Source organism: Nothobranchius furzeri, chromosome 14, assembly GCF_043380555.1.
Source record: "Nothobranchius furzeri strain GRZ-AD chromosome 14, NfurGRZ-RIMD1, whole genome shotgun sequence".
Lineage (NCBI taxonomy): Eukaryota > Metazoa > Chordata > Actinopteri > Cyprinodontiformes > Nothobranchiidae > Nothobranchius > Nothobranchius furzeri.
Window position 1 is genome coordinate 45,914,697 of NC_091754.1, and position 25,561 is coordinate 45,940,257.

The 25,561-nt window shown below is 43.5% G+C and overlaps 1 protein-coding gene and 1 pseudogene across 9 annotated transcripts in view; both read right to left on the minus strand.

Annotated features, from left to right (window-relative positions):
* The window catches only part of dmd (dystrophin), a 306,195-nt gene that overhangs the window by 183,488 nt on the left and 97,146 nt on the right, over positions 1 to 25,561 (minus strand). For 8 of the 9 annotated variants that reach the window (XM_054743055.2, XM_054743052.2, XM_054743051.2 and 5 more), the window contains exons 3-11: positions 24,321 to 24,413; positions 24,023 to 24,103; positions 23,527 to 23,619; positions 19,800 to 19,901; positions 18,839 to 18,909; positions 15,943 to 16,061; positions 13,960 to 14,150; positions 2,535 to 2,663; positions 661 to 756 (exon numbers count right to left, since the gene is read on the minus strand). In XM_054743055.2, the coding sequence (XP_054599030.1) occupies positions 661 to 756; positions 2,535 to 2,663; positions 13,960 to 14,150; positions 15,943 to 16,061; positions 18,839 to 18,909; positions 19,800 to 19,901; positions 23,527 to 23,619; positions 24,023 to 24,103; positions 24,321 to 24,413 (975 nt within the window). The remainder of the gene's footprint in view (positions 1 to 660; positions 757 to 2,534; positions 2,664 to 13,959; positions 14,151 to 15,942; positions 16,062 to 18,838; positions 18,910 to 19,799; positions 19,902 to 23,526; positions 23,620 to 24,022; positions 24,104 to 24,320; positions 24,414 to 25,561) is intronic. The other variant, XM_054743058.2, reaches the window with a different exon arrangement.
* On the minus strand, positions 4,599 to 5,848 carry LOC139062700 (piggyBac transposable element-derived protein 4-like; annotated as a pseudogene).

The window sequence follows — 25,561 nt, forward strand, 5'->3', positions numbered from 1 at the left end:
TGTAGATAGCTTGCCAGCCAGCTCAGCACTACACCCCAATCCCACTTTGTTATCGAGTTAAATACCAATTGATAATACTTTGATCTACAGAAGAGTTCATCATGGACACGGTGACTGTAAGGAACCCAAACCATCAACCCCCCACCACTGTGCTGACATTATTGATCAGCTGATTGGTTTCTCCCAAATATAAAGGTTTGCATAATGAGTAAATATGTGTGATGCGTTCTCCTGAAGGACAATGTGGTTCTTTTGGATGAAACTTTACCAACCTGAGCTGTGGTTCAATGATCCTGTCAGAGATCAGAGGATTTCTTCAGTAACTCTCCATAAAAGTCTCTTTCTAGTGATCCTGTCATTGGCGTTGACCTTTAATCTTCTAACTAACACATGCAGAGTCTCAGATGGAGCTTTTTGGGACATTCAGATTTTAGCGTGAACTTGCAATAAATGTAAAATATATATCTGTGTAGAATATTGTAGTTCAACCAAGTACTGATACTCAAAATCCTGTTTGGGCACATGGTAACAGCAGTTTGGTCCCAAAAGTTGGCCTCCTGTGAGATTCTGACTCTTCATGACATAAAGACCAACAAACAAGACGTGCTGTCCTGATCTGAGTGTTGCAGTATTTTAGATAAACTTGTAGCAATGCTGTACCTCTTCCAGTGAAGCCTGGTAGCTTTCCAGGCTGATGGAACCTGGAGGTAGAGGACTGAGGCCTCGCTGAAGCTCCTCCTGACTCGGACTCAGGAACTAATGGGTGTGAGATGAAAACAGGAAGAGAGAATAGGACATCAGTGAGAAAAGCAATGAAAGATCAGGTCAAACAAACAAAAAACAACAACCATGAAGAGAAAAAGTTACAGCTGATGGAGACATTAGCAGCCTTCTTACTGTCCATCTAAGATCTCGGTCGCTCTCACAGCTCATCATTGCTACAATGCTAAGATAATAAAACCCTTTTCCATTCCTGTACCTCCCATTTCAGTCCCACTGAAACAGCATCCTCTGGAACTCTCAGTTGTCATGGTTACTCCAGAAATGTCACCGTCTGCCAGATGCAAATTACTCATAAGGTCCTTTGAATTGACCATTTATGGCAGAAAGTGGGAGTGTAGGAGGCGGGATGTAATCCAGAAACACCTGAGCACATTTCTAGGACAGGTGGACTTACAAAGCTGCAGCTGGGCATAAGCAGAGGCTGGAGAAGGTTCTCAGCCATCCAGGTCATGGTAATCCAAAGGAGGTTTGAATGAAGGCAACTGGACTTCATTGGTTTCTTGAAGACATTTTGCTTCTCATCCAAAAAACTTTGTCAATTCTGAATGAAATATGGGAGGGTCATGTTTATACGCTGTAACTGTCTGTTGTTGCTTAACGAGCAGAAACTACATCCACCAGAAACTATTTCCTGGTGGATGCTTAGCCTCTATTGTGAGGGAGTCCTATTGATTAGATGCAGGAGGGTGTGATCGTATAGGTTAGGAATATAGTTTGTGTGTGTAAAATTTTCTTAGGTAGAGTTTTAATAAGGATTCTACACAATGTTTAATCAATGGTGTGGAGGGAGCTGAACCAACAAAGTCCAGTGAAACACATTCATGGTTCTCTGAGGAACACTAAACACCAACTCAGCAATGCCCTGGAATAACCCTAGGAAGATTGGAGTTTTTACATAACATGGTCCCATTGATAGACCAGGGCTGATTTCATAGCTGCTTACACATCAGCGTGGGCACGGTCGGGGTCTGGTGGGGCTGGATGGCATTAGTTTGGTCTGGTACAGGCGGCGTAGTGTTCACATATAAATCTGAAGAGCTTCTCAGGGATGCGAAAATCCCCAAACCCGTTGGCAGCGTTTAATAGCACGGGAAAGTCCACGATGTCCTCCATAATAAGATAAACAAAGGTGGGCATGAGCTGTGTAGCTTTTGGAGACTCTGAACCACATCTTATTAATTTGGAGACAGACTTGTACTTTGTATTTCTAATATTTTAATATAGGTACTGAAATTGTAGTTTTGTGTAAAGGCACACTGCATATTGGTAGTTTTATATGTAGTAAACTCGTTAGATGTAGGCCGGAGCCAATTCTCATCTCCAGTCCCCTGGCAGGTTGATGGCAGCCACACATTTGATATCAAATCATAATTAATGGATTATTTTACCAGCTGAAGCCGTCTGACTGGAAGGTCAACAACTCAAACATATTTTAGTCCATTACCACCTCTCTATGCCTTTACCTTGTTTGTTGCCTTAAACGAATACATGAATAGGACTGGTGACAGGCTGAAGAGCACAATTAAAATTTCCACCTTAACAAGTCCTTCAGTGCTTCTGCAGGAAGGTTCATGCAGGTCTGACATGTTTATAGACAAAGAGAAACATCAGCACGTTCACCCAAAACTCCACAAGGTGAAATATTGCTGCTGGACTCGATCTTGAGGACTTTTTTAATGTCAGAGGAAGAAAAGTAGAAAGACACAAAGCAACAGAAACGTGCTGAGGTGTTAGCGCTGTGAGACACGGACCTGATCAGTAAAACGCCTCCTCTTTTGCTCTGGCGACTTGACATATGCAGCCTGGGTGTAGGCACAGCTTTTATAGCGAGGCTGAGGGGAGGGGCTCCGCACTCGGCCCTGAGCCACACTCACCGTGATCTGAGAGACAGACAGAGACAGAGAAGGACATGAGAAGGGACAGAACAGGAGACAGAAGATGCAAACGGTCCAAAAGCCAAAACACAGACAGGAGCGGCAGCTGCAGGACATGATGGGCAGATGGGACATATGCAGGAAGACAGTAAATGAGACAGGAAGTGTGCATGAGGCAAGGTGAAGATGCAAATATAGGTGAGAGATGGAAAATAACAGAGAAATGAGATTTGAATAATTCTGTCTGTCCAACTTATATCTGGTTTAAATAAACCCATGTGGGTGAGTGAGTGTGTGTGTATGTGTCCAGGTTCTAGAAACTCATCAGTAAATGATTAATGTAGGGCTGAGCAGTATATCAATATTTTTTAAATATCTATATAACATATATATCGATATAACTGGGCCAGATAATATGCTAGCGATTAACCGCTATGCTAGCGTGCTCCGTTCTAAGTGGTCATTACATGTATTCTCACAAGTCTGCTCAATCAGAAAACCTCTGGGTGAATGTTCAGCCCTAAACTTTGCATTTGGCTTCCAGGTATTTCAGTTGTTGGAGACGTTCGTTCATGTTTCAGCTAGCTTTTCACCATGGCTATTGTCCCGACACAGTTCTGTTTATCATCCTGCTTTTGCGGAGAGGTGGGAAAACCCCTCCCTCGTGCAATCAGGAAACATCTACAGAGAGCCAGAATGGCCAAATTACCTCCAACATGTTGTAAAGGCTTGAATAGTTAACATTAAGGTTAACGTTTTATTTTGAAGGTGAGTTCAGTGGGTGGGAGAGGTTGTTCTGGTTCCAGTCGTTGTCGCTTTTTTATGCTAGGAAATGCTCCATCACGAGCCATTCTGTTGAAAAAGTTACGTGTTTGTAAGGCGTGGGTTAAGGCGACAGTAGCCCCTAAATGAAAGAGCAACCAGACAGTTTAAGTCAGTATAGTCGCTGATATGAATCAGTACTGTTAGATTCCAGCCATGTTTGCCCTAATAACTAATACCTCCACGGTGCATGACCCACGTGACTGTAATCTTCAGTAGATACAATTACATCATGAATTTAGCTCAACAGATTTTTCTCAGGACTGGTAATATTGTGAAAGATATGATATGGGCTTCCTCTCGTGGCTTTTAGGGATCAAAGGTTACAATACTAGACTACTACCTATGTGTGTATACTTGTACCTTTGTTTTTGTTTTTTCTTCTAATTATTCTCTTAAGTGTTGGTGCTGCTGTAACAAATGGATTTCCCCACTGTGGGATCAGTAGTCTATTCTATTCTATTCTATTCTATTCTATTCTATTCCAGATGGAATTTTAATTATTTTAAATCAATTATAAATATATAATGAAAAGTGCCTGTGATCCTTTGATTCCAATCAGAACTGTCAAAAAACTGCAATAAAAAACAGCAACTTTATTTTCTATTAGAAAAACATTTAAAATGCAGACATACAATACAGTCTGAATATCCAGAACTATTTGTAAAAACTACTTGGTGCGTTTTTCCTTCTTTACGAACACAATTCTTTTCTTTTCCTTTTCTCAGACTTTCAATGTTCAGCATTTCCAGTGTTTTCCACATGATGGACAGAGCAGGACTGTGCAGACCTTTGAAAGGGCAGATGCTCAAGCACCCTGAACCCCCCCCCCCCCCCCCACGTGCCTGGAACAGAGTGTAACTGTGTACTTTCTGCAGATGTACTTCTTGCACTTCTCACAAACATTGTCTTCTCGTGAGGGACAGGCCTAGCCTTAATTCTGTTTCTTCGCACCTGTGTCCACGGGATCCACTGTAGATTTGTTGGATGGTGCAAACTTGACCTTTTTAATGACAGCTGCTGTTGCTGGGGAAGGAGTTGTTCTGGCTCGCCTCAGGATCTCGGGAGTCACAAGACTTTTTCCCAGTTCTTCGAGGAAAAGCCGACATTGCACAATGTACCGGCATTCCAATATTTGGTTCATTTCAGTTCACAGGACATTGGCATTGTAAGCTGACACATCCACAATGTTGTAGAAAATCACCAAAGGCCAACGAGCTGTCTTGCGCTGGCAGCTGTATGGTGCTATGACTTTGTCAAGATTGTCTACTCTTGTCTTCTCCAGTATAGACCTGCATATTCCATACATAGCTAGATTTTGCATCACAAGCTGCCCATATTTTGATGCCATACTTGGCTGGCTTGTTGGGCATATACTGTTGGAAAGGACAGCGACCCCTGAATGGAACAAGGCACTCATCTACAGTGACGCAGGGACCAGGGTTGTACAACAAAGGTAGAATTTCCACCCATTTATCCCACACATCTGCAGCAAGTTTGTCTCATTCACGTTGACTGACTCGGGTTTCACACTTGTCAAATCGGAACACACAAGATATCTTGTGAAATGTCTCAAGAGACACTGCTGCTCGAAAGACCGGCCTTCCGTTCTCTTCATTCCATAGACTTGCAGTTGCTTCTCTCTTTGACCTGTATACTCCAGCTAATGCCAGAATTCTAATATAAGCATGCCAGTCAGTCTGGTCCAGTGTCTTCCATTACACTTGAAATGCACGCCTCCCCTCCAAGTTAGTCCTGTCCTGTATAAGCTTCTCTATTGGAGGGGATATGAAGAGATGAAATGCTGATTGGATATCATCAACTCGTGTGCCAGCAAATCTTGTAGGACCAGGAGTCATTTTGATGACATTAGAAGATGACAGTCTGCCTTGATTTCGTGGTGGTGATGCTGACCATTTTATTTTACCATATTTAGATGTCCATGTCCCCTCTGTAGATGATTGCTGCATTCCTTGGATTTGTAGCGATGGCAGTCTGGATCACCAGTAACACTGTCCTTGACCTCTGAAAGATCCTCTGTTTCTGAAACATCTTCTTCTTCATTGCTATCGCAGTTAAAAAGCTGTTATAAAGTTTCTTCAGCTGTCTGGAGCTCAAACCAATTGGCAGTTGTCCAGGATTATGTCTGTGGTTTGTACTCAGGTATTATGTGAGCAGGTGCTAACAGAAATTCAGCAGGAGCAGGATGATAAAACTAGTCCCGAGCAGGACTCTAATGTGTAGGTGACACTACGATGATGAAGTATACCTGTTATTGCATGGAGATGAAGCCAAAACAGACACAACCACATGTGGACAAAGCCAACACCAGACAAAGACACACTTAAAACAGGTGTGGTTGCTGCCATGCTCCGGTGATTTGCCTCAGATTTCTCCTGTGTAGCATCATGAATGCCCTGCTTTTGATCTAAAGGTTATGATCTGCTGCATCTGCTCGAGCAGAGATATAAAGTCTCTGACAGGCTAATCTACATGAGATAGTGGCCAAGGTCTTTCATGCACTCTGCTCATCTGAACTGCTTCACCTCTGTTACAGCTCAAGACGAAGACGGAGAACTCTTTTGATAAATACATACTCACACAACGTTTGTTATTGCCAATAATAATGTGAGCCGAATGTTCAATCAATCTGTGAAATGACAATGTTATTACTTGATATTATAATCCTGTGATCAATAGTATTTTACAAGTAATTATAATCCTGGACATTTGCACTAGACACTGAGGACATGTAATGCTAAAGTCACACGACACATTTCCTTTTGTCTGATCCAATCAGAACCTTAGTTTCTGGCGCGAGGCATGGTTTTCTGTGGTGTTTGTATAAACCCTCTTTTGCATGTCAAAATCTGATTCGCCAGTAAACCAAAATATGACAGTTATAAAACTATTCCACACCACCTTGTCTTTAGTTCAAAGCGTTCTAGAGAAGTCTCGGACAGCCATCCGGACTTCCTCTTCAGCAGAAAGACCTCGACAAGCTGGATAAAATCTGTTGCAAGTTATACCTGACCGCAACGGTTCCTTCAGAATAAAAGCTGAACCTCACAACCCCTTCAGGGTCTCGCTGATGCCAATGAACCTGTCGTGACCTGGAAGCATTCCAAGACTAGTTTGGTTGGCACTGCTGCTTTTCTACCGGCTTTGGTTCCAAGGAGGGTCCACAAGGACCTCAACATTCTGGATCTAACGGAGGCTTCCCCTGGGTATGTAGACCGAAAGATGGTGTTTCCTGTCTTTGTCTTCCTCCGCTTATCCGGGTCCGGGTCGCGGGGGCAGCATCCCAACTAGGGAGCTCCAGACCGTCCTCTCCCTGGCCTTCTCCAACAGCTCCTCTGGCAGGACCCCAAGGTGTTCCCGGACCAGATTGGAGATGTAACCTCTCCAACGTGTCCTGGGTCGACCCGGGAGCCTCCTGCCGGCAGGACATGCCTGAAACACCTCCCCGGAGAGGCGTCCAGGAGGCATCCTGACCAGATGCCCAAACCACCTCAACTGGCTCCTTTCGATCAGGAGGAGCAGCAGTTCTACTCCGAGTCCCTCCCGAATATCCGAGCTCCTCACCCTATCTCTAAGGCTGAGCCCGGCCACCCTACAGAGGAAACTCATTTCGGCTGCTTGTATCCGCAATCTCGTTCTTTTGGTCATTACCCAAAGCTCATGACCATAGGTGAGGATTGGGACGTAGATCAACCGGTAAATCGAGAGCCTGGCTTTCTGGCTCAGCTCCCTCTTCACCACGACAGATCGGCTCAGCGTCCACATCACTGCAGATGCTGAACCAATCCGCCTGTCGATCTCCCGATCCCTCCTACCCTCACTCGTGAACAAGACCCCAAGATACTTAAACTCCTCCACTTGATGTAGGACCTCTCCCCCGACCCGAAGTTGGCAAGCCACCCTTTTCTGGTCGAGAACCATGGTCTTTCATGTTTGTTATAAATCTCCTACTTAAGTTTAGAGCGAAACATTCACTCTCACTCAGAACTAAATGCTTCTCCGGATCCGCTGGTTCTGATAATAACATTACACACACACACACACACACACCATCAATCATCTCACGTCTCACTCCACCTTGGTCCATCAGTACACAGAGTGTTAAAGGTAGTCTTGTTTAAATTGCGTAGAAATAAATTTCTTAACTATTTTAAACCTGACTCTCTCTCTTTCCTTGGAGTTAATACAAAGTGTCACTTAATCCCTGCAATAAAAAGTTCTGATCTTCTGGCTAAACTATTCAAAGATCCATCAGATTGATATTTCATATTTCTGTGGAATCTCACATTTTATGGTTCATAAGTAAGATGTAAACCACCCATCCTTTACACCTGTTTGTTTTTAAACCCGTCTTTAACCTGGTACCCTCATATCTCGCAGAGCTTATCACATTCTACAAACCATCTCAGCTGAACATCTACTTCTGAACATCCCAAAAGTGCATCACAAGGCACGGGGTGAACCAGCTTTTGGTTGTGCTGGCCCAAAGCTTTGCAATGACCTCCCCCCTAGTGGTGAGACAGTCCATCTCCCTTCAACTTTTTGAGTCCCGTCTTAAGACACATTCTTATAATCTAGCTTTTGGAGGTTGTTAGTTCCTTATTTAGACATCTCAGTTCTTCCTTCTTTTGATGTCTTTGTTTGACATCTGGGATTGACAATATTCTTTTATTCTGTGTTTTTAAATCTCTTACTTGTATTTTACCAAAACTGTTTTATATGTTATGACTGCCAGTTACAGTTGTCTCTGTTCTGTGTTAGATGTGCTCTTTCTTTGTACATCACAGTTTTATGTGCTTCAGAAATAAACTTGATGATGATGATGATGATGATGATGATGCATGAGGAGAATGGGCAAGCTCCACACATGCATGAGAACAGGCTAGCTCCATGTATGCATCATACACAGAATCATAGTTCTGAACTATCTATTCCCTTAGCCCTCAGCAACAATGACTTTATAGGATTTTTCTTGAGTAAAATTAATTCTATTAGAAACTAAATCATTAGCATCCTCCCTAATGAGATTTCTTCTTCCTCAGTAAGTGAGGCAGCATCAGAGGTAACTGTAGAACCTCATCTGTGTTTGAACTTTTTTTATCCAGTTGAGCTTTCAGAGTTATCAAAAATATTAGCTTCATCTAAACCTTCAACTTGCATTTTAGATCCAATCCCAACCAAATTATTTAAAGATGCATTTCCTTTGATTACTGCCCCCATTCTAGATATAATCAATCTATCCTTAGTAAATGGATACGTACCACAGGATTTTAAGGTTGCTGTAATCAAACCTTTACTTAAGAAACCTCTGGATCCATATGACCCAATGAATTATAGACCAATATCTAACCTTCCATTTTTATCCAAAGTCCTTGAGAAAATAGTGGCCATCCAAGTATGTGAGCATTTAAACACTAATGCTCTGTTTGAGGAATTTCAGTCTGGTTTTAGAGAGTATCACAGCACTGAAACTGCATTAGTGAGAGTTACAAATGATATTCTCATGGCCTCAGATAAGAATCTTGTGTGTGTTCTAGTCTTGTTAGATCTCAGTGCTGCCTTTGACACGGTAGATCACAATGTTCTTTTAGAAAGGCTTGGACATGTTGTAGGGATCAAAGGAACAGTGCTAGGCTGGTTTAAATCCTACCTTTCTGATAGATTTCATTTGTAAATATGCATGACAAATCTTCTTCATACGCCAGGTTTACAAGTGGAGTACCACAGGGTTCAGTGCTTGGACCAATTCTTTATACTATATATATATATATATATATATATATATATATATATATATATATATATATATATGCTCTCAATTGGTAAAAATCTTTAGACAGCATGGGATAAACTTCCACTGTTATGCTGACGATACTCAGTTATATCTATCCATTACCCTGATGAACCTGATCGGTTAGTTAGATTACAGGTTTGTCTTGAAGACATAAGAAATTGGATGACTCAAAACTTTCTGCTTTTAAATCAAGACAAGATTGAAGTTCTAATCTTTGGACCTGAAATTCAAAAAAAGAAAATGCTTAGTCAATCACCGGGCCTGAATGGCATTCAATTAGTCTCTGAGAACAAAGTAAGGAACCTTGGTGTTATCTTTGACCAGGACATGTCATTCAAATCCCACGTTTAACAGGTTTGTAGGATTTCCTTTTTCCACCTTCGGAATATTGCTAAGATTAGAAGCATCCTTTCCAGAAATGATGCTGAAAAATTTGTTCATGCATTGATTACATCAAGACTGGATTACTGTAATTCATTACTCTCAGGAAGTCCACAGAATGTAGTTAAAAGTCTTCAGCTTGTCCAAAATGCTGCAGCTAGAGTTCTGATGAGAATTAAAAAGAGAGATCATATCTCTCCTGTCTTAGCTTCCCTACGTTGGCTACCTGTTAAATTCAGAATAGATTTTAAGATCCTCCTTCTCACATATAAAGCTCTTAATATTCAAGCTCCATCATACATCAGTGACCTTATTGTTCCATACGTTCCTAAACGAGCACTTCACTCTCAGACTGCAGGTTTACTGGTGGTTCCCAGAATATCTAAAAATAGGACAGGAGGCAGATCTTTTAGTTATCAGGATCCTCTCTTGTGGAACCAGCTCCCAGCTTTAGTCCGTGAGGCAGACACCTTGTCTACTTTTAAGACTAGGCTTAAAACATTTTTATTTGATAGGGTCTATGGTTAAAATCTGATGACAAGAGCTAATATGGAAAATATCTAAAATGTATGATGTAAAATACCCAATTAAATGTGATTAAACAAACAAAACAACATAAATGTGTAACACAACAGTAATTAAAAATAAATAAATAAATAAATAAAATAAGCAATGCAATAAATAGTAATCAGTTAAAAGCTAAACTAAAAAGGTGGGTCTTGAGCCTGATCTTAAAAAAATGAACATTCTCTTAGACTGCTGGAGGACATGCTGACGACTTTCCACGCTCGACTACTTTCTTCTAAAATCTGCTCTTTAACTGTATTATTTCATACTATTTCAGCTGTTAACTTTATTTTTCCTCTAAGTGTTTTTCTCCCCAGAAGATGCTACAATGATGTTCTGCTGAGCTGTGGTGGCCTCATGGAGGGGGCCATCAGCTAGCACACTGCTGCTAATCACTTAAACATTCTCCCTCTCCTGATAAAAACTTTTTACTCTCTTTGACATTGAATGTGCTACTACTAGTTTACCTGTTTAATTATAGATTCACTAGAATAAATACAATAAAGTTTATCTCTCACCAAATAGAATATTTACAAAGAAATCACAATGTAACCATAGAAACACTACTACTACTACTACTTGGTATATGTGTTTTGTGTGTGTGTGTGTGTGTGTGTGTGTGTGTGTGTGTGTGTGTGTGTGTGTGTGTGTGTGTGTGAAATACACAACTGTGAAAATGTTAAGAAAGAGAGAGTGGATAGGAAAGAGGGAAATCAGTGGATCCTGAGAAAGGTGGAATAGGTAGTGAGAGCAGTACAAGGAGAGGATGAAGAAGGTCATACAAAAGCCAGCTTGAATAAGTGAGTCTTCAGCTGCTTTTTGAAGGAGACCACTGAGTCCACTGATCTCAGGCTCAGGGAGAGAGAGGTTCAGAGTCTGGGGGCCACAGCAGCAGATGATCTGTCACCTTTGGTCTTTAGCCTGGTGCTGCACAACCAGTAGGCTTTGATCACTGGACCTCAGGGACCTGCTGGGGGTGTAGGGACTAAGAAGATCACCAATGTAAGATGGTGCTTGTCCATGTAAGGCCCTATAGACCAGAACCAGGATCTCGAAATGAACCCTGAAGTTGACTGGCAGCCAGTGAAGCTGGAGGAGAAGCGGGGTGATGTGCGTGTGTTTGCAGGACTTGGTCAGAAGCCGAGCACAGGCATTCTGAACCACCTGTAGACGGTTCAGGGAGGTTCTGCTCAGACACGTGAAAAGAGAGTTACAGTAGTCTAAGCGTGAGGAGATGAAGGTGTGGAGAACTGTCTCAAGTTCAGAGTGAGACAGAATGGGACTCAGCTTAGCAATGTTCCTGAGATGGAAGAAGGAAGAGCGAACAAGAGAACTGACATGAGAATCCAGGGTGAGAGCTGGGTCAAAGGTCACAACAAGATGAGGATCTCAGTCTTATCTTCATTCAGCTGTAGAAAGTTCCCAGCCATCCAGGTTTTAATAGAGTCTAAGCAGGTGTGTAACAGCTGCAGCTTAGACATCTCATGGGGCTTAAAGGAGATGTACAGTTGGATCTGCATAAACATGGCAGGAGAATGGGCTAGCTCCATAGATGCAAAAAAATAAAATAAAAACAACTAGATGATGTGAGCTCCCTCTTAACAGTTCTATGGACGGTTGCTGGTCTCAAACACTTTCTGGATGGCTAGGACCAGGACATACGGTTGATCTGATGGAGAAACTCATCTCTGGTCCATACAGTCATGGACTAGACAGCTAAAGGGAGACCCATCTCCCTTTTCAGTAAAGTAACATTTAGTTTATTTCTCCTCTCTATGAAACGTCACATATTGAGATGTAGGTACATAACATGTTAAACCAGCTTTATTTTAGGGAAATGATGAGTTTAGATGTCCTTGCTGGAGCTGGAGGGATCTGAGTGTGCATTGTGGGGGGTTACCATGACAGATGGGAGAGAAGGTAGATAATAGCCACTGTCAGTGACTTTCCCCTCTTTCCTCTCACATTTAGAGCCATCTCACTTGTCTCCTGGCTCTTTATTTGTCTGGGCCATCTGACCCTCCCCTGGCTTTGTCGCTCTCCATAAGTCTTTATAACACCTCCAATCTTTTCTTTCCAGGATATACTTTTCATCTAAGCTTCCCTTGATGGGAACGAGTTGTGGTTTCTTCTTCAGATGGACATGGGAGGTGAGATGACCTTTACACTAGGTGAGATCATAATTGCACTGTTTTCCAGTATTATTATGACATTCTGCTGTGATAGGTCACTGCTTGCGTGAGCTCGAGAGTTCAAGGAGACACCATTTGTGAATTTAGATGCTGTGCTTCATTCAAAGGTAGCCGTCAGGTTTCATCTAGGAGCTCAAACGTGTGTATGACTACAAGGATGAGAGGATGCTGGAAGCAGAGGCGCCGGTTAGTGAGCAGAAGAACATCTGGTAGCCCTTAGATAAGTGCATGAGAGCAATTCCCATGAGATAATCCTAACCTGTTGCACCATTACTCACAGGCTTGTTTACGATATTACTGTTGCACCCACCCAGTCCCTGAGGTTATTTACTTTTATTTTTGGTGTTGCTGAGGATGTTGCCTTGGCTCTGACAATAACTCCTACCAGGATAAAAGTTCCTCCAGCAGTGAGAGCTGGTCTGCTGACCTCTGGGCAAAAAGAAGAACTGCCTGAAGAAATCATTTCTCCGTATTCGACCCCACCATAAGGAGCAGTGAGCTGCAGTTGCTATGGTGCCTGGGGGTCAATTCTAAGGGTTCAGCATACTTTAGTTCATGGTTCACTAGAGCTTGGCATGAGACCATTCGCCTAATGCTGATGACTGTTAGAAGTCTGGTTATTTATTTATTATTTGTTATTTATCAGTTGGATCTCTGTGCTGCCCCATACTGTCCATGGTGGCGTTCTGCTAATAACCAGTGATGTCATTAGCCTGTCTGGGAAGGTTTTAAACTGGTTCTCATCCTTATGTCTGAAGGGTTGCTGTTTCTATGAATCTGTTGCAGTCTAAACCCGTGGGGTACCACAGGGCTCTGTGCTGGGACCAAATGATCGCTGCTTTCATATAGCACATTTCTGAGGACTCCAAAGTGCTTTACACCACAGCCCCTGGGTTTTCTCACCACTCATATACATGTTACATTGAACTCTGTAAAGTCACCAACTGTAACCTAATACTGCTTATTTCTTCTCCACAACATCTCTGAATTAAAATCCTTCCAAGGCTGAAACTGTCTTAAACACTAAGCAGCACAACAGCTACGCTGTCATAGATTTGTAGTTGGCCTATAAAGCCTTCCATGGCTCCTCCTCTCCTAAACACTGCCTGAGAACAGAAGGTCAGATGGTCCTGATGGTCCCGTGGCTGAGGTTCTTCCTCGCTCCCTGAGTGCTAAACACATGCTTTAACACATGCTTTTTAAACTTGATTTCACCTCATTTCAGTTTTTGTTTTACTCTATTTACCTCGTGATTGCTGCTTGTTTACTGTTTTACTGTGAAGCACTTTGTGATTTTTACCTGAAGTGTTACTTCCTTCCTCACTAATTTCATTAGAGAAGAAGGGTTAGAGTTAATTCAAATGCAGCTTTTGTGGCTAAGTTTCAAAAAGGAAATACACACCTCCTCTGGTCTAGACGGCTCTGGGACAACAGGAAATATTCAGGGACTTAAATCCAGAATGTCATGATGAAACTCAACAACAGTGAGATCCCATGAAGGAGGAAGGAGGAGACAACTTCTCACCTGCTGGGAGAAGCGCTGCTGGGTCTGGATCTGATAGTGCTCCTCGGTCATCACACGAGTGTTTCCTGACGCCGGTGGCAGCGACTCAACTTCCTCAATGGCTTCCATGGAAACGGTCTGGGGGAGCACCTGGAAGAGCGATGTCACGTACATGATGACGCTCTTCTTGTCAGGGTGAGGCACCGCCACGTCTATGAAACAGAAAGTGATTTATTTTATTTCCCATCTTCTACTTTTTCCTATTCATATTGCCTCAGACGTGACCATATATGGACAGGAGGGAGGAGCTTCCTCGTGAAACCTCATCCTTCACCAGTGGTGACAAGGAATAAACTGGAATAATGTCCATCGTAGTGGAAATTAGAGTAGTGTTGGGGCAGCTGCCCCTACTGGGGACAGGGTGAGCCAACAACTTAACTCAACAGTAACTTTAGGCGAGCAGCAGAAAACCTTTTCTAAGTTTCTATGCTTAAACACAGCAGACTCGTTTACATCAGAAGGTTTTATTTCCATATTCAACTCAATTCAAATTCAAAGATACTTTATTCATCCCAGAGGGAAATTCAATTGTTTCAGTACACACAATTCTGAGATCTGACATACATACATAGAAACATGACAAGAATTGGTGACAGTGGTCATTCGCAACACGAGTCGCGCTACCGTAATAGATCAAGAAGGTTTATATGAGGATAGAGTCAGGGGGATGGAAAAAAGGCACTTCAGAGTTACCCCCGACAGAGAGGATAGCTTTGCAATGCAACAAAACACCTCAGACAGATGTGCACACAGACTTCAGATGATACACAACATAAGCGCCCACTTATGAAAAAGAAAAAAGCGTCTGTACTATCCAAGAGCCGGAAGAAGAATGTGCCAGAATCACAAGCTTAGGAAATTGCTGTGGTACTTGGTGCAAAAAAAGGAAGATAAAAGAAAAAGAGGTAAGAAAATACAGGAAGTAAGAATACACTAACTTACTAGTAAGATCCTGAGCAGGTAAACCAGGATTAGACACCACTGGTCTAGATCAGTGGTTTCCAAACTGGGGACCCTAAAATGTTGCCTGTGCTGAGGCTGTGAGGGTACCACCAATAAGACATTTATAAAATCCAAATACCCAATAGTATAATGAGACAACTCTATCCATGGGTATCCAGCCAGAAGCACACAATGGGGGACACCAGCTGAGGGACATCAGTAATCAGGACTCCACTATGAGAGGACGAGGAGCTAAAGCTAAGCCTGATGATGTCTGATTCACTGTAATTACCATGTTATGAACTATCCACCTTCTGTCCTTCAAGCCTCGACAAGGCTAAGCAAAGACCTCTGACCCCTGAGATGTCTCATGTTGCATAAAGATTTTATGATGTTTAGGATTAAATCAGTCTAACACAAATGCATTTACAGAGCAGCTCCACCACTAACATCTCTATGGGCTGTGTACGTAAACTAGCTTTCAGGAGCCTGTTTTACTCCTGGAGGCCTGCTCATTATCTCTGACTCTACTGGGTACGTGTCAGACAGCCTGTGTACGCTGGGCCTTACAGCTGAATAAGGTCTGAGGGCCCGTTTTAACAAGATGGGTTAGGGTTAGGGTCAGGAGTGTGGACGGGTGAGTCAGCCTGGAGCTTCAGAACAACATCTGACTACATCTGAGCCACAGCAGATCCATGAAGAGCAGAAGGAGACTGGCATCGTTCTCATTACCCACAGCCAACAGTTAGAGTAAACTGGACCCTGGAAAATCAAGAACCTAGAGACTAAAAACATTCCTACCCAGCTGTTTCAAATATTCCTAATCCTCCAAGTCAATTTGTGCATCATCAATTAACGTCAAACCCAATGACAGCATGGAAGATTGTGGTCAATGTGCACTAATAAAAGCAAATGGTTGGAGGGGGGAAAAGATAAGCAGGCATTTGACTCAATTGAGCCGATTCCCAGCATTCCAGATGTGCGTGGATGTGTTAGAGTTACCTTCTGGGTCCAGCAGCCGCTGTATGCCCAGGTGTTGTTCTGCCGTACTAAAGGCGTGTTCCAGTCTGTCGATGGCTGACGTCTTCTTCTCCACCGAGCTCCAATCAAACAGCTCGGGCCTGTCCACGTGAAACCAGAGAAGAACATCGGTTCTGGTTGTTGGGTTCACTTCTGGAAAGGGTTAGCTCACTAATATTTACTGTAAAAATCGCAGTTCAACTGGAGTGCTACAGTTACAGGTTCATTCATAAAACACAATATCATGACATCATCTGCAAAAAATATTTACTCACATGAATAAAAAGCTGAATGGAAAAAAATTTATACAGTAACCGGCACTGGGTTAGTATATCACCTATTCATGGAGGGACATGTGAACGGAGGGATGGATGGATAAATGGATGGACAGAGAGAAAGATGGATGGATGGAGGGAGGGACACTTGAACAAAATGGATGGATGGACAGAGATGGAGGAACCAACACAAAAATGGAGAGAGGGATGGATGATGGAGGGACACAAAGATAAATAATTAGATGGACAATACGTAATACATGAAACCACCATAATCACACACCAGTACACACTAGGAGTGGGTGATATGGGAAAATAAATCATATGACTATTTTGTCTGTCTGTCCGTCCGTCCGTCTATCTATCAATCTGTCTGTCTGTCCGTCCCTCTATCTATCTATCTATCTATCTATCTATCTATCTATCTATCTATCTATCTATCTATCTATCTATCTATCTATCTATCTATCTATCTATCTATCTATCTATCTATCTATCTATCTATCTATCTATCTATCTATCTATCTATCTATCTATCTATCTATCTATCTATCATCTATCTATCTATCTTAGTAAAGAGCTACATTTAGAGCAGAACATTGACGCAGATGTTTCCTTATTGACGCATGAGAAAACAGGTAATGACCATTTAAAGACGGTGCAAGCTAGCTGCTAGCCGCTATAATCGAGTATGGTGTGCTTCTTCAACAGTTTATTATCGTTCATGTCCGCATCTCATTGCATCGATTATTAGATTATTTTTCTCAAAACTACCGATCACCCCAGTAAACAGAATCAGCTAGCTAACACAGCTAGCTCGGTTCTGAGCTGCCCACTGGATTCAGCTGAGGAGACGTGTGAAAGGAGGATAATGGGGAAGATGACCTCCATTAGAGCCCTGCACGGGCCAAAAATCTGAGTCCGTGTCCGGCCCAGCCCGAGGGGGTGGAGCCCCAGCCCGACACGGTCCGAAAAGGTTTTCAGAATTCTCTGGCCCGACCCGAGCCCGGGCCCGACTTTTTTTAACCAACTAAATGAAAACAAAGTGTGTCAATCCTGACCAATGTGTTAAAAGACGTGCAGGATCTGATCAATTTGTTTTTCCCTCGTTTACCGTCACGGAGATAACGGTGCACTGGCTCTGGTGGCAATCAAGTTAAATTTTATCTCTTTCCAACAATTTTCACAAGAAAACAGAACAGTCAAAAGCAGGGCTTGTGTTGACCGGATAGTTCCCCTATTTGACCGTTTATTTTGACGGAGAAAGAATAGAAAGAATTACCCCGACGCATGCAGACGAACTGACATTTTATTCTACGCACATCGCAGATGTAGCTAAATCACTCAAGAAAAGATTCCCATCTGAACATCTGAGCTGCTCAGCGCAGCTCGCTGTCAGCGCATATGTGCACAGCGAGCTGAAGATGTGGAGAGGGGCTTGGAGCGCGTCGCAGAACCAGAGCGCATGCGGGAAGATTCCTCCCACTGAAGCGAGCGTTTTCCAAACCCTGTCGCTCAGAGAGACTTGTCACTTAGAAAATGTTCCCTGATTATGAAACTTTGGCTGAATAGCGCTTGTTCCTGTCTCCAATGTGGCAACGCATCCATGAGCCGTCTGAGGAGAATCCCAGAATCTCACATCCTCTTCAGCTCAGAAAGCGCCTATGATTACACACAAGCGTGACGCGTCAACCCGGTCTCACAGTAAGACTGGGTTGGGCCTGTTCAGGTTTAAGCAGACAATCTTTACGTAGAATTGACTTACAGATATAAAATTAATTCAGTAAAATATAAAGCATTTTATTTAAATATCCATTCATTATTTTACAAGCACAGAGGGCCGCATCAGATGGATGGAAGAGCCGAGGGTTGTGACATGTTTTCTCCAGGACCAGAGAGGACACAAACTCAATACATCTCTTTTATTGTGAGGTAATAATTTCTCAGAGTTTTGCGGTTGCAGACGGGAGTAGACATGCACACTGCGGGTGCGGGCGGGAGTGTAACACACACTTTGCGGTTGTGGGCGGTAATGGTCAGAAATTCAGCGGGAGCGGGCAGGAGCGGGATGAAGAAAACAGTCCTGCCCAGGGCTCTACTGCTGCGTTTAAGTATTTCATTTTTTTTATGAATTCGATTAAAAATAAAGGTGCCCGGCCAGGCGAGTGTCCGAGGTAATTACACAGTCGTTGGCCCGAAGACCGGCCCGAGGGTCGTCGGGCCGGGCTGACCCGAGGGCCTAGGGCTTCAGTGCAGGGCTCTAACCTCCATCCTAAAAAAAAAACCTCCCACCTACTCAATTCCACTGTGGAGACCATGGACAGCTCCTTCAGAGACAGACTGAGACATCCCAGATGTAAAACAGAACGCTACCGTAGGTCATTCATACCCTCTGCAGTAAGAGTGTAGACCTCCTCAGTTTAACTGGTACTGGCATCATCCTGGTACACAATACCACCAATGCAATGATTGGGGGTTAAACCACCAAAACGTTCCTAAATGCAGCCGTGTCTGCAGCTCACTGCTCCCCACGTGGATGGGTCACATGTGGAGAACCCATTTCACCAGTGTGTGATGGTGAGTAATGGGACTTGGGCACATACCTGTGGCTGTGGATGAGGGCGTTGAAGGCCAATCCATCATTCCAGCTACCAGAGAAGTTAACCACGTTCACCTGAGGACAAACATGTGAAATGTTACAGGAGCAGAAGGACAGCCACAGTGGACATGTCCTTCTTCAGGCACTGATGTCCATTTGATAACAAACAGCTGATCAACTACCTGAGAATTTCATACAGGAAGTTGGTGAACATGAGCAACTTAAAGTCCTAAACCTGGATTACTCCCAACTACAAAAGTTCTCAACAGGCCCAAAAATTCTACCCCAAGCCAAAATGGCCGGTGCTGCAGCCCAAAACTGACCCGACCCACCAGGCTCACATGGGTCTGGTTCAGGCTGGTCAAATCTCTCCAGTTTAGGACCTGGAACTCCTAACGTGTGCTTCCACCTGATCTTTGGGTTCCTATGGTACCGTGATGCAACCAGCAACCTGTTAGAGTGACTGAACATCTACAGCTGTGGTACTCAATAGGTGGCCTGTAGGGCCCTCGAACGTCAAGGTCATTTTTTAAAATGGCCCCCATCCTCTTGTATATGAGTACCCCTGATCTACAGCATCACGTGTCTAGTTCACCTCCACTGGCTGGAACTTCTGGCTTTATCTCGTTATCCATTGGTGAATAAGAGCCGCGGTGGTTTCACCAGCTCATTACGTCACAACAGGCTGGTGAAGCAGATTTCTGCTCTAAAGGCAGCTGCAGGAGACGTATCACCATAGAAACTTCACATCTTCAATCTGTAAAAACTTTATTCAATCATGAGGTTCCTCATGAACAATCTCACTGCCTGGTTTCTTTATTTAGACCAACAAAAAGTTCATATTTCAAAATCAGAAGTTTGTCAGTGGCAGAGATTTATTAAATAGATAAATGAACATAAACAAACAAACAATAAATAAATGAGGGAAAAACTTAACAGAATAAAAAAGCTGATGTGGGACCAACCTCAGGATAACGACGTGTGTTCTGACGAACCCAGCTCAGCAGAATCTTCTCACTGTTGGTCTGCTGAAGGCCCGCCATCACATCCTTCATCACATCCTTCACCTGAGAACACACACACACACACACACACACAGAGAGAGAGAGAGAGAGAGAGAGAGAGAGAGAGAGAGATAACCTTTGACGTAGCAGAAGCCAGACATGATTTATGTTTATTGTGGTTAGGGTATCTGACATCTTCATGCAGATGAGACGCTTTATTAAACTCGCCAGGCTGAGGCTGAAAGCTCCAGAAACCTGATGAGGAGTAAAGCGATAAATGTCTTGTAGGAGCGTGACAGGAAGCAGCAACAGGTCTGAAAACAGGGCGTGTCTCTGACAGAGAGGGTGGGGCTCCTAACAGAGGATTTGAATTATTCCATATCTTTTGGTATTGTCAGTGAGACCAAGAAGCTACTGCCCATCACAGCAAAAGTGATGCTGGAGATGTTTGACTTCAATGGAAACACCTGAGCCCAGAAGGAGCAGTAACTAGGGACTTGGACATTTTCTTTAAAAGTGATCAAATGTCATGTTCATCATGTCTACTAGATAGAGCCTGAGCTCACTAACAAAATGACACCTCATTTGTCAAAATCCACCCAGCCAATCCAGAGATATTAAACCTTTAACAATCCAAATTAACGCCCATTTGTTTCAATTGGAAATGCATTAAAACCTGTGATCAAATTTTGATTAGCTGTCTAGTTCATCGTGGAAAAGAGGCCATATTTTAGTTATTAATAAAGATAATTGGTTGACATTTTCAGGAGATGTCAACAGATGAGAATGTAAAAGAATTTAGCTAAACTGCACCAAAATAAACTCACAGAAACTCATCAATTTGCTCCAAAGTTGGTTCACAACTGAAATTACAAGGCTACTTGTTTACAAACACAACGCCACTGTCCAATCAGATGACATCATTTTGGTCACGTGACCTATACCAGCAGCTAACAGCCATCCATTCGAGGCTTAAAAACACACTTTCTACTCTTCAGTATGCATTAAAACTTCGTCAAACACCAGATTAAAATATATTCTAATATCCTTTATACCTTTCAATACATCCTAAGAGTTCTGTCATAGTTTTGAAGAGGGTTGAATGTGAGCCAAAATTTCGCTAGCGTCAAACTTCACCACAGACGTACTGAAAGGGACGAAATCGGCAACGAGGTTGAAAGGGGGGGGGGGGGGGGGGGTTCCCTATGTCATATCAAAGAATCACAGGGACCTACCTCCTCTAAGCCAATGAAAAAGCTGAATTCTGAGATGAGCTCCCTGGCCCCTGTGATCCTCATGCACAAGTAACAGTGGAGAAAATGGCGCAGCTGAGTGTCAGGATTTCCAAGTACTGACAGTAACCTTCAGAGAGAGGAGGGCAGGACCAACATCAAGCCAGATGAAAGAGAAGTTATGTAGAGTCTGTTGATGATTCTTCATGTTCCTCTGGAACTCCTTTCAATCAGATGCTTGGACAGCACAACATCTCTTTAGACTCCTGTAACCACGGGTCATGATACCCTTCTTTCAACAGGAAGTGGGTCCTGACATAATCCCAGCAGCTAGACCATCTGAGACACCATGAAGACTTAGTACGGTTAGCTGTGAAGAGACAATTATTCTGCTGATTTCAGTGGTAAGTTGTTAACTTCCTACTGGAACCACACGCGTTCACATGCTCCCAGTTTAGGAGACGTGTGAAAGGAGGATGCTGGGGAAAGCCCCTCCCACCTACTGCATTCCACTGTGGAGACCATGGACAGCTCCTTCAGAGACAGGCTGAGACATCCCAGATGTAAAACAGAACGCTGCCGTAGATCATTCATCCCCTCTGCAATAAGAGTGTAGACCTCCTCAGTTTAACTGGTACTGGCATCATCCCGGTACACAATACCACCAACGCAGTACTCAGTATGTGTTTAACACCAGATTTACATAGTATGTCCATGTACCTTACAGTATGCTGCATAGTGTTGGAACCCAAGTTTCCTTTTATTTGTTGTGCTTAGCGGTTGAAGGTTGCGTTGATAGCTTACGGCCTCTGTGTGTTTACCTGTAATTTGTTTTTTCTTCCTTTTCTCTAACTGTCTGAGCTGATGTAACGAATGAATTTCCCCACTGTGGGGCTAATAAAGGCTATTCTACTCAGGATAAACAACGAGGGAAAGCCTCCACTCACGTGGAATAATCATAGATCATGTGATCCTCTGACAGGATGGATACAGCTCACTCGTGTTGCACCCAGAAAACATTTTCTCACGTTCCTACTCATTCTCTGGAGCAATAATGTCTGCTCGGCCTGGATGGACTATAACAGAGCCTCTGGTCTGAAGGTGGACAGCTCTGAACTCGACATCAACAGGACACTGACTCAATAGGACTGTGGAAGACAATGCTGAGGTCTGATCAAAGTCATTAGCACAAGTTAGCGTTTGGTCTCATTAGAGCTGGTGAGACATCGATTCACTGATCCACCTCATCCAGATATTCAACAATGATATTGGAAAGCTGTTTGGGTGGGACCAAAGTGGAAGAAATCAAAGGAAGGAAGAGAACAAAACTGAGTGGACTGTTCAAGCAGAGAAATGGTAAAATGGCCTGTATTTGATATAGCGCCTTCTAGAGTCTTGGAACCCCCCAAGGCGCTTTACAACACAATCAGTCATTCACCCATTCACACACACATTCACACACAGGTGGTGATGAGCTACAATGTAGCCACAGCTGCCCTGGGGCGCACTGACAGAGGCGAGGCTGCCGAGCACTGGCGCCACCGGTCCCTCCGACCACCACCAGCAGGCAATGTGGGTTAAGTGTCTTGCCCAAGGACACAACGACAGCGACAGACTGAGCGGGACTCGAACCTGCAACCTTCAGATTACGGGGCGAGCACTTAACTCCTGTGCCACCGTCGCCCCAGAGGACAAAAGAGCTGATGTGCAGGACAATTAGAAAACCTTAGGATCTCAAAAGATCAAGACAAACCGAGGCTTCCAAAGAGTAAGACGGGTCCATGATCCATCAGTCCATGTGACCTGCCAGTCATCAGATACCTGCTGGCCAAAGAAGAAGGTCCTCATGAGGAGCTGAGGGCCCAGCCCCCTGAGAACATAAACCCAGAGCAAGGCCAAGGATGGGTGAGCATCAGAGGCACCATCCAACGACTACTGAGTACACGTCTCAGGTAGCAAAAGGCCAAGGTGGAACAGCAGAAAGTAGGAGGAGCATCACACAACATGCTAACAGGATGTCCACTACAGAGACGTAACTACTGCTGTTGGTCTGTTTAAAAGTTTAGTTTCTGACAGACCATCAGCCCTAACACTAACTACACCGCAGTACTCAACATATTACATACTAGAGTTAGTCTTCAACAAAAGTTACTTATCAGCGTCAAACATCAACGATCCAACTCCAGCTGTCAGTCTTGGATGTTAAAGGATTTCACTTCTGCACAGTTCTGCTCTGAGAAACGGTGGAAATGTGATTCGTAAGGAGGGTCAGAGTTAGGGGTCACTACCCGTGGTGTCTAACTTATGTTCCAGACATGACATAACTGGAGTATTTGAGCTAATTATGAGCTGCAGACATGAACAATGAAATGTGATGTTTGAGTTCCTTATTGTTAAACAAACTCAGATCAAAACAGGAAAGACACACACACACACACACACACACACACACACACCTGCCAGTGGAGAATAATGCTCCAGATGAGCCCGAGAATCAGTTTGTGATTCCCATCAACGATGTCTGCTGCTCCGATATTCACCAAGTCCACCTGCAGACAGGTTGGAGAGAGACAAAGGTTAAAGGAACAATGTCAAAAGCCTAAACAGTTTGTGTGTGTGACTGTGTATGTGTGTGCGTGTGTGTGTGTTCATGTGAATGTGTGTGTGTGTGCGCGCGTGCATGTGTGTTTGTGTGTGTGCATGCATCTGTATGTGTGTGTGTGTGCATGCATGTGTTTGTGTGTTTGTGTGTGTGCATGCATGTGCATGTGTGTATGTGTGTGTGTGCATGTGCATTGGAAAGTGTGTGTGTGTGTGTGTGTGTGTGTGTGTGTGTGTGTGTGTGTGTGTGTATGTGTGTGTGTGTGTGCGTGTTTGTGCATGTGTGTGTGTGTGTGTGTGTGTGTGTGTGTGTGTGTGTGTGTGTGTGTGTGTGTGTGCATGAATACTCACGTTGTTTTTCTGCAAGATCTGCAGAGCACGGTTGACATTGTTAAGCGAGTGAACACGCGTGAACCCTTTCTCCAATCTCACCTACACACAAACACACACACGCACGCACGGACACACACACACAAAGAGAGAGAGGGAGAGAGAGAGAGAGAGAGAGACATTTTTGAGGAAAACAGATTTTGCTCATGGGCATCTTAGAACTTTAACATAAGACAGATAATAATGTGTGTGTGTGTGTGTGTGTGTGTGTGTGTGTGTGTGTGTGTGTGTGTGTGTGTGTGTGTGTGTGTGTGTGTACCAGTGGATGTCCTGAGAGTCCCTCCAGCAACTCCAGCAGCCGTCGTCCATCACACAGATCTAAGAACAGATCCTCCACAGGTGGTTTTCCTGTCTGAAGAACACACACACACACACACACACACACACACACACGGTTAACCAGAGCATCCACTACAGATTTGTCTCAGACTCTTTTAACGTCCAGAAATGGTCAGTTTTCGCCTACAGATTGACCTACATGCCACCGGTCATCTACAGACATAAATTCCATTCTCTAAGGTGGATTTTACATTCTATCTTCCAACAAGCCCAGAAGGTTCTGCAGCTCTGAACACATGATAACATATTGTCAACAAACTGTTCCCATTTCAAGGCCTAAGCTTCCCTTATCGCTTCTACAGGATTCCTCATGCCTCTGAATAAAGTGACCGTTTTCAGCTCTTATGAGTTAATTAATCATGAAATGAAATGAACAATATGGTTAAATTAAATGTTTTGATTAATCTGTGCTTAACCTTCTGGGGTCCATGGATTTGGGACGCTGTAGCAGCAAGACTCCACCTCCCTGAGTTTCAGTTTCAATTCAGCTTTAAAAAGGAGATCATAAACTACACCCCAGTTTTAAAATTTTGTTAATAGGCAACGTAAAAGCGGAGTTATACTGAACTAAAAAACGACCTATTTTTAGACAATCTGATAACTTGTCAAAACAACAGTTTAGTATTCCGTGAGAAGGAATGTGCTTGTGAACAAAAAACCCACAAAAACATGGGATCCTTTTGCTGTTGGTGGAAGTCTCACATATTCAATTGATAAAAAGCATCATTATGTAGCTGAGAGAGAGAGGAAGGTCGCACGAGTAACAAGATGTGTGCAAAAAGGAGCTGCTTCACGGGGAAAGGAGTGGCGCGAACGGAGTAACAACAAACAATTAGACAGATATTGACGGTAAACTTCATATTTTGGAGCGATCCGGACAGATATATTGTCTGCAGTTTAGTAGGCTTTTATTAGGCTTTAATAAAGGATGATGAGAAGGATAAATGTCCACCAGGCAGTTCAGATAGTACGGCTGTTTTTTGAACTGGAAGCAGAGGAAGTGGACGGAGACTCGCAGCCGGAGTCTGGGGCAAATAGCGAGGATGTTGAAGACGATGTGGCTTATCCATCCTTCCTCATAGAAGAGTTGGGTCATGATGAGGTAGAGGATGAAGGCAGAGATCCAGCTCCTCGGAGATCCAACAAGAGGAGTGGGCGGTG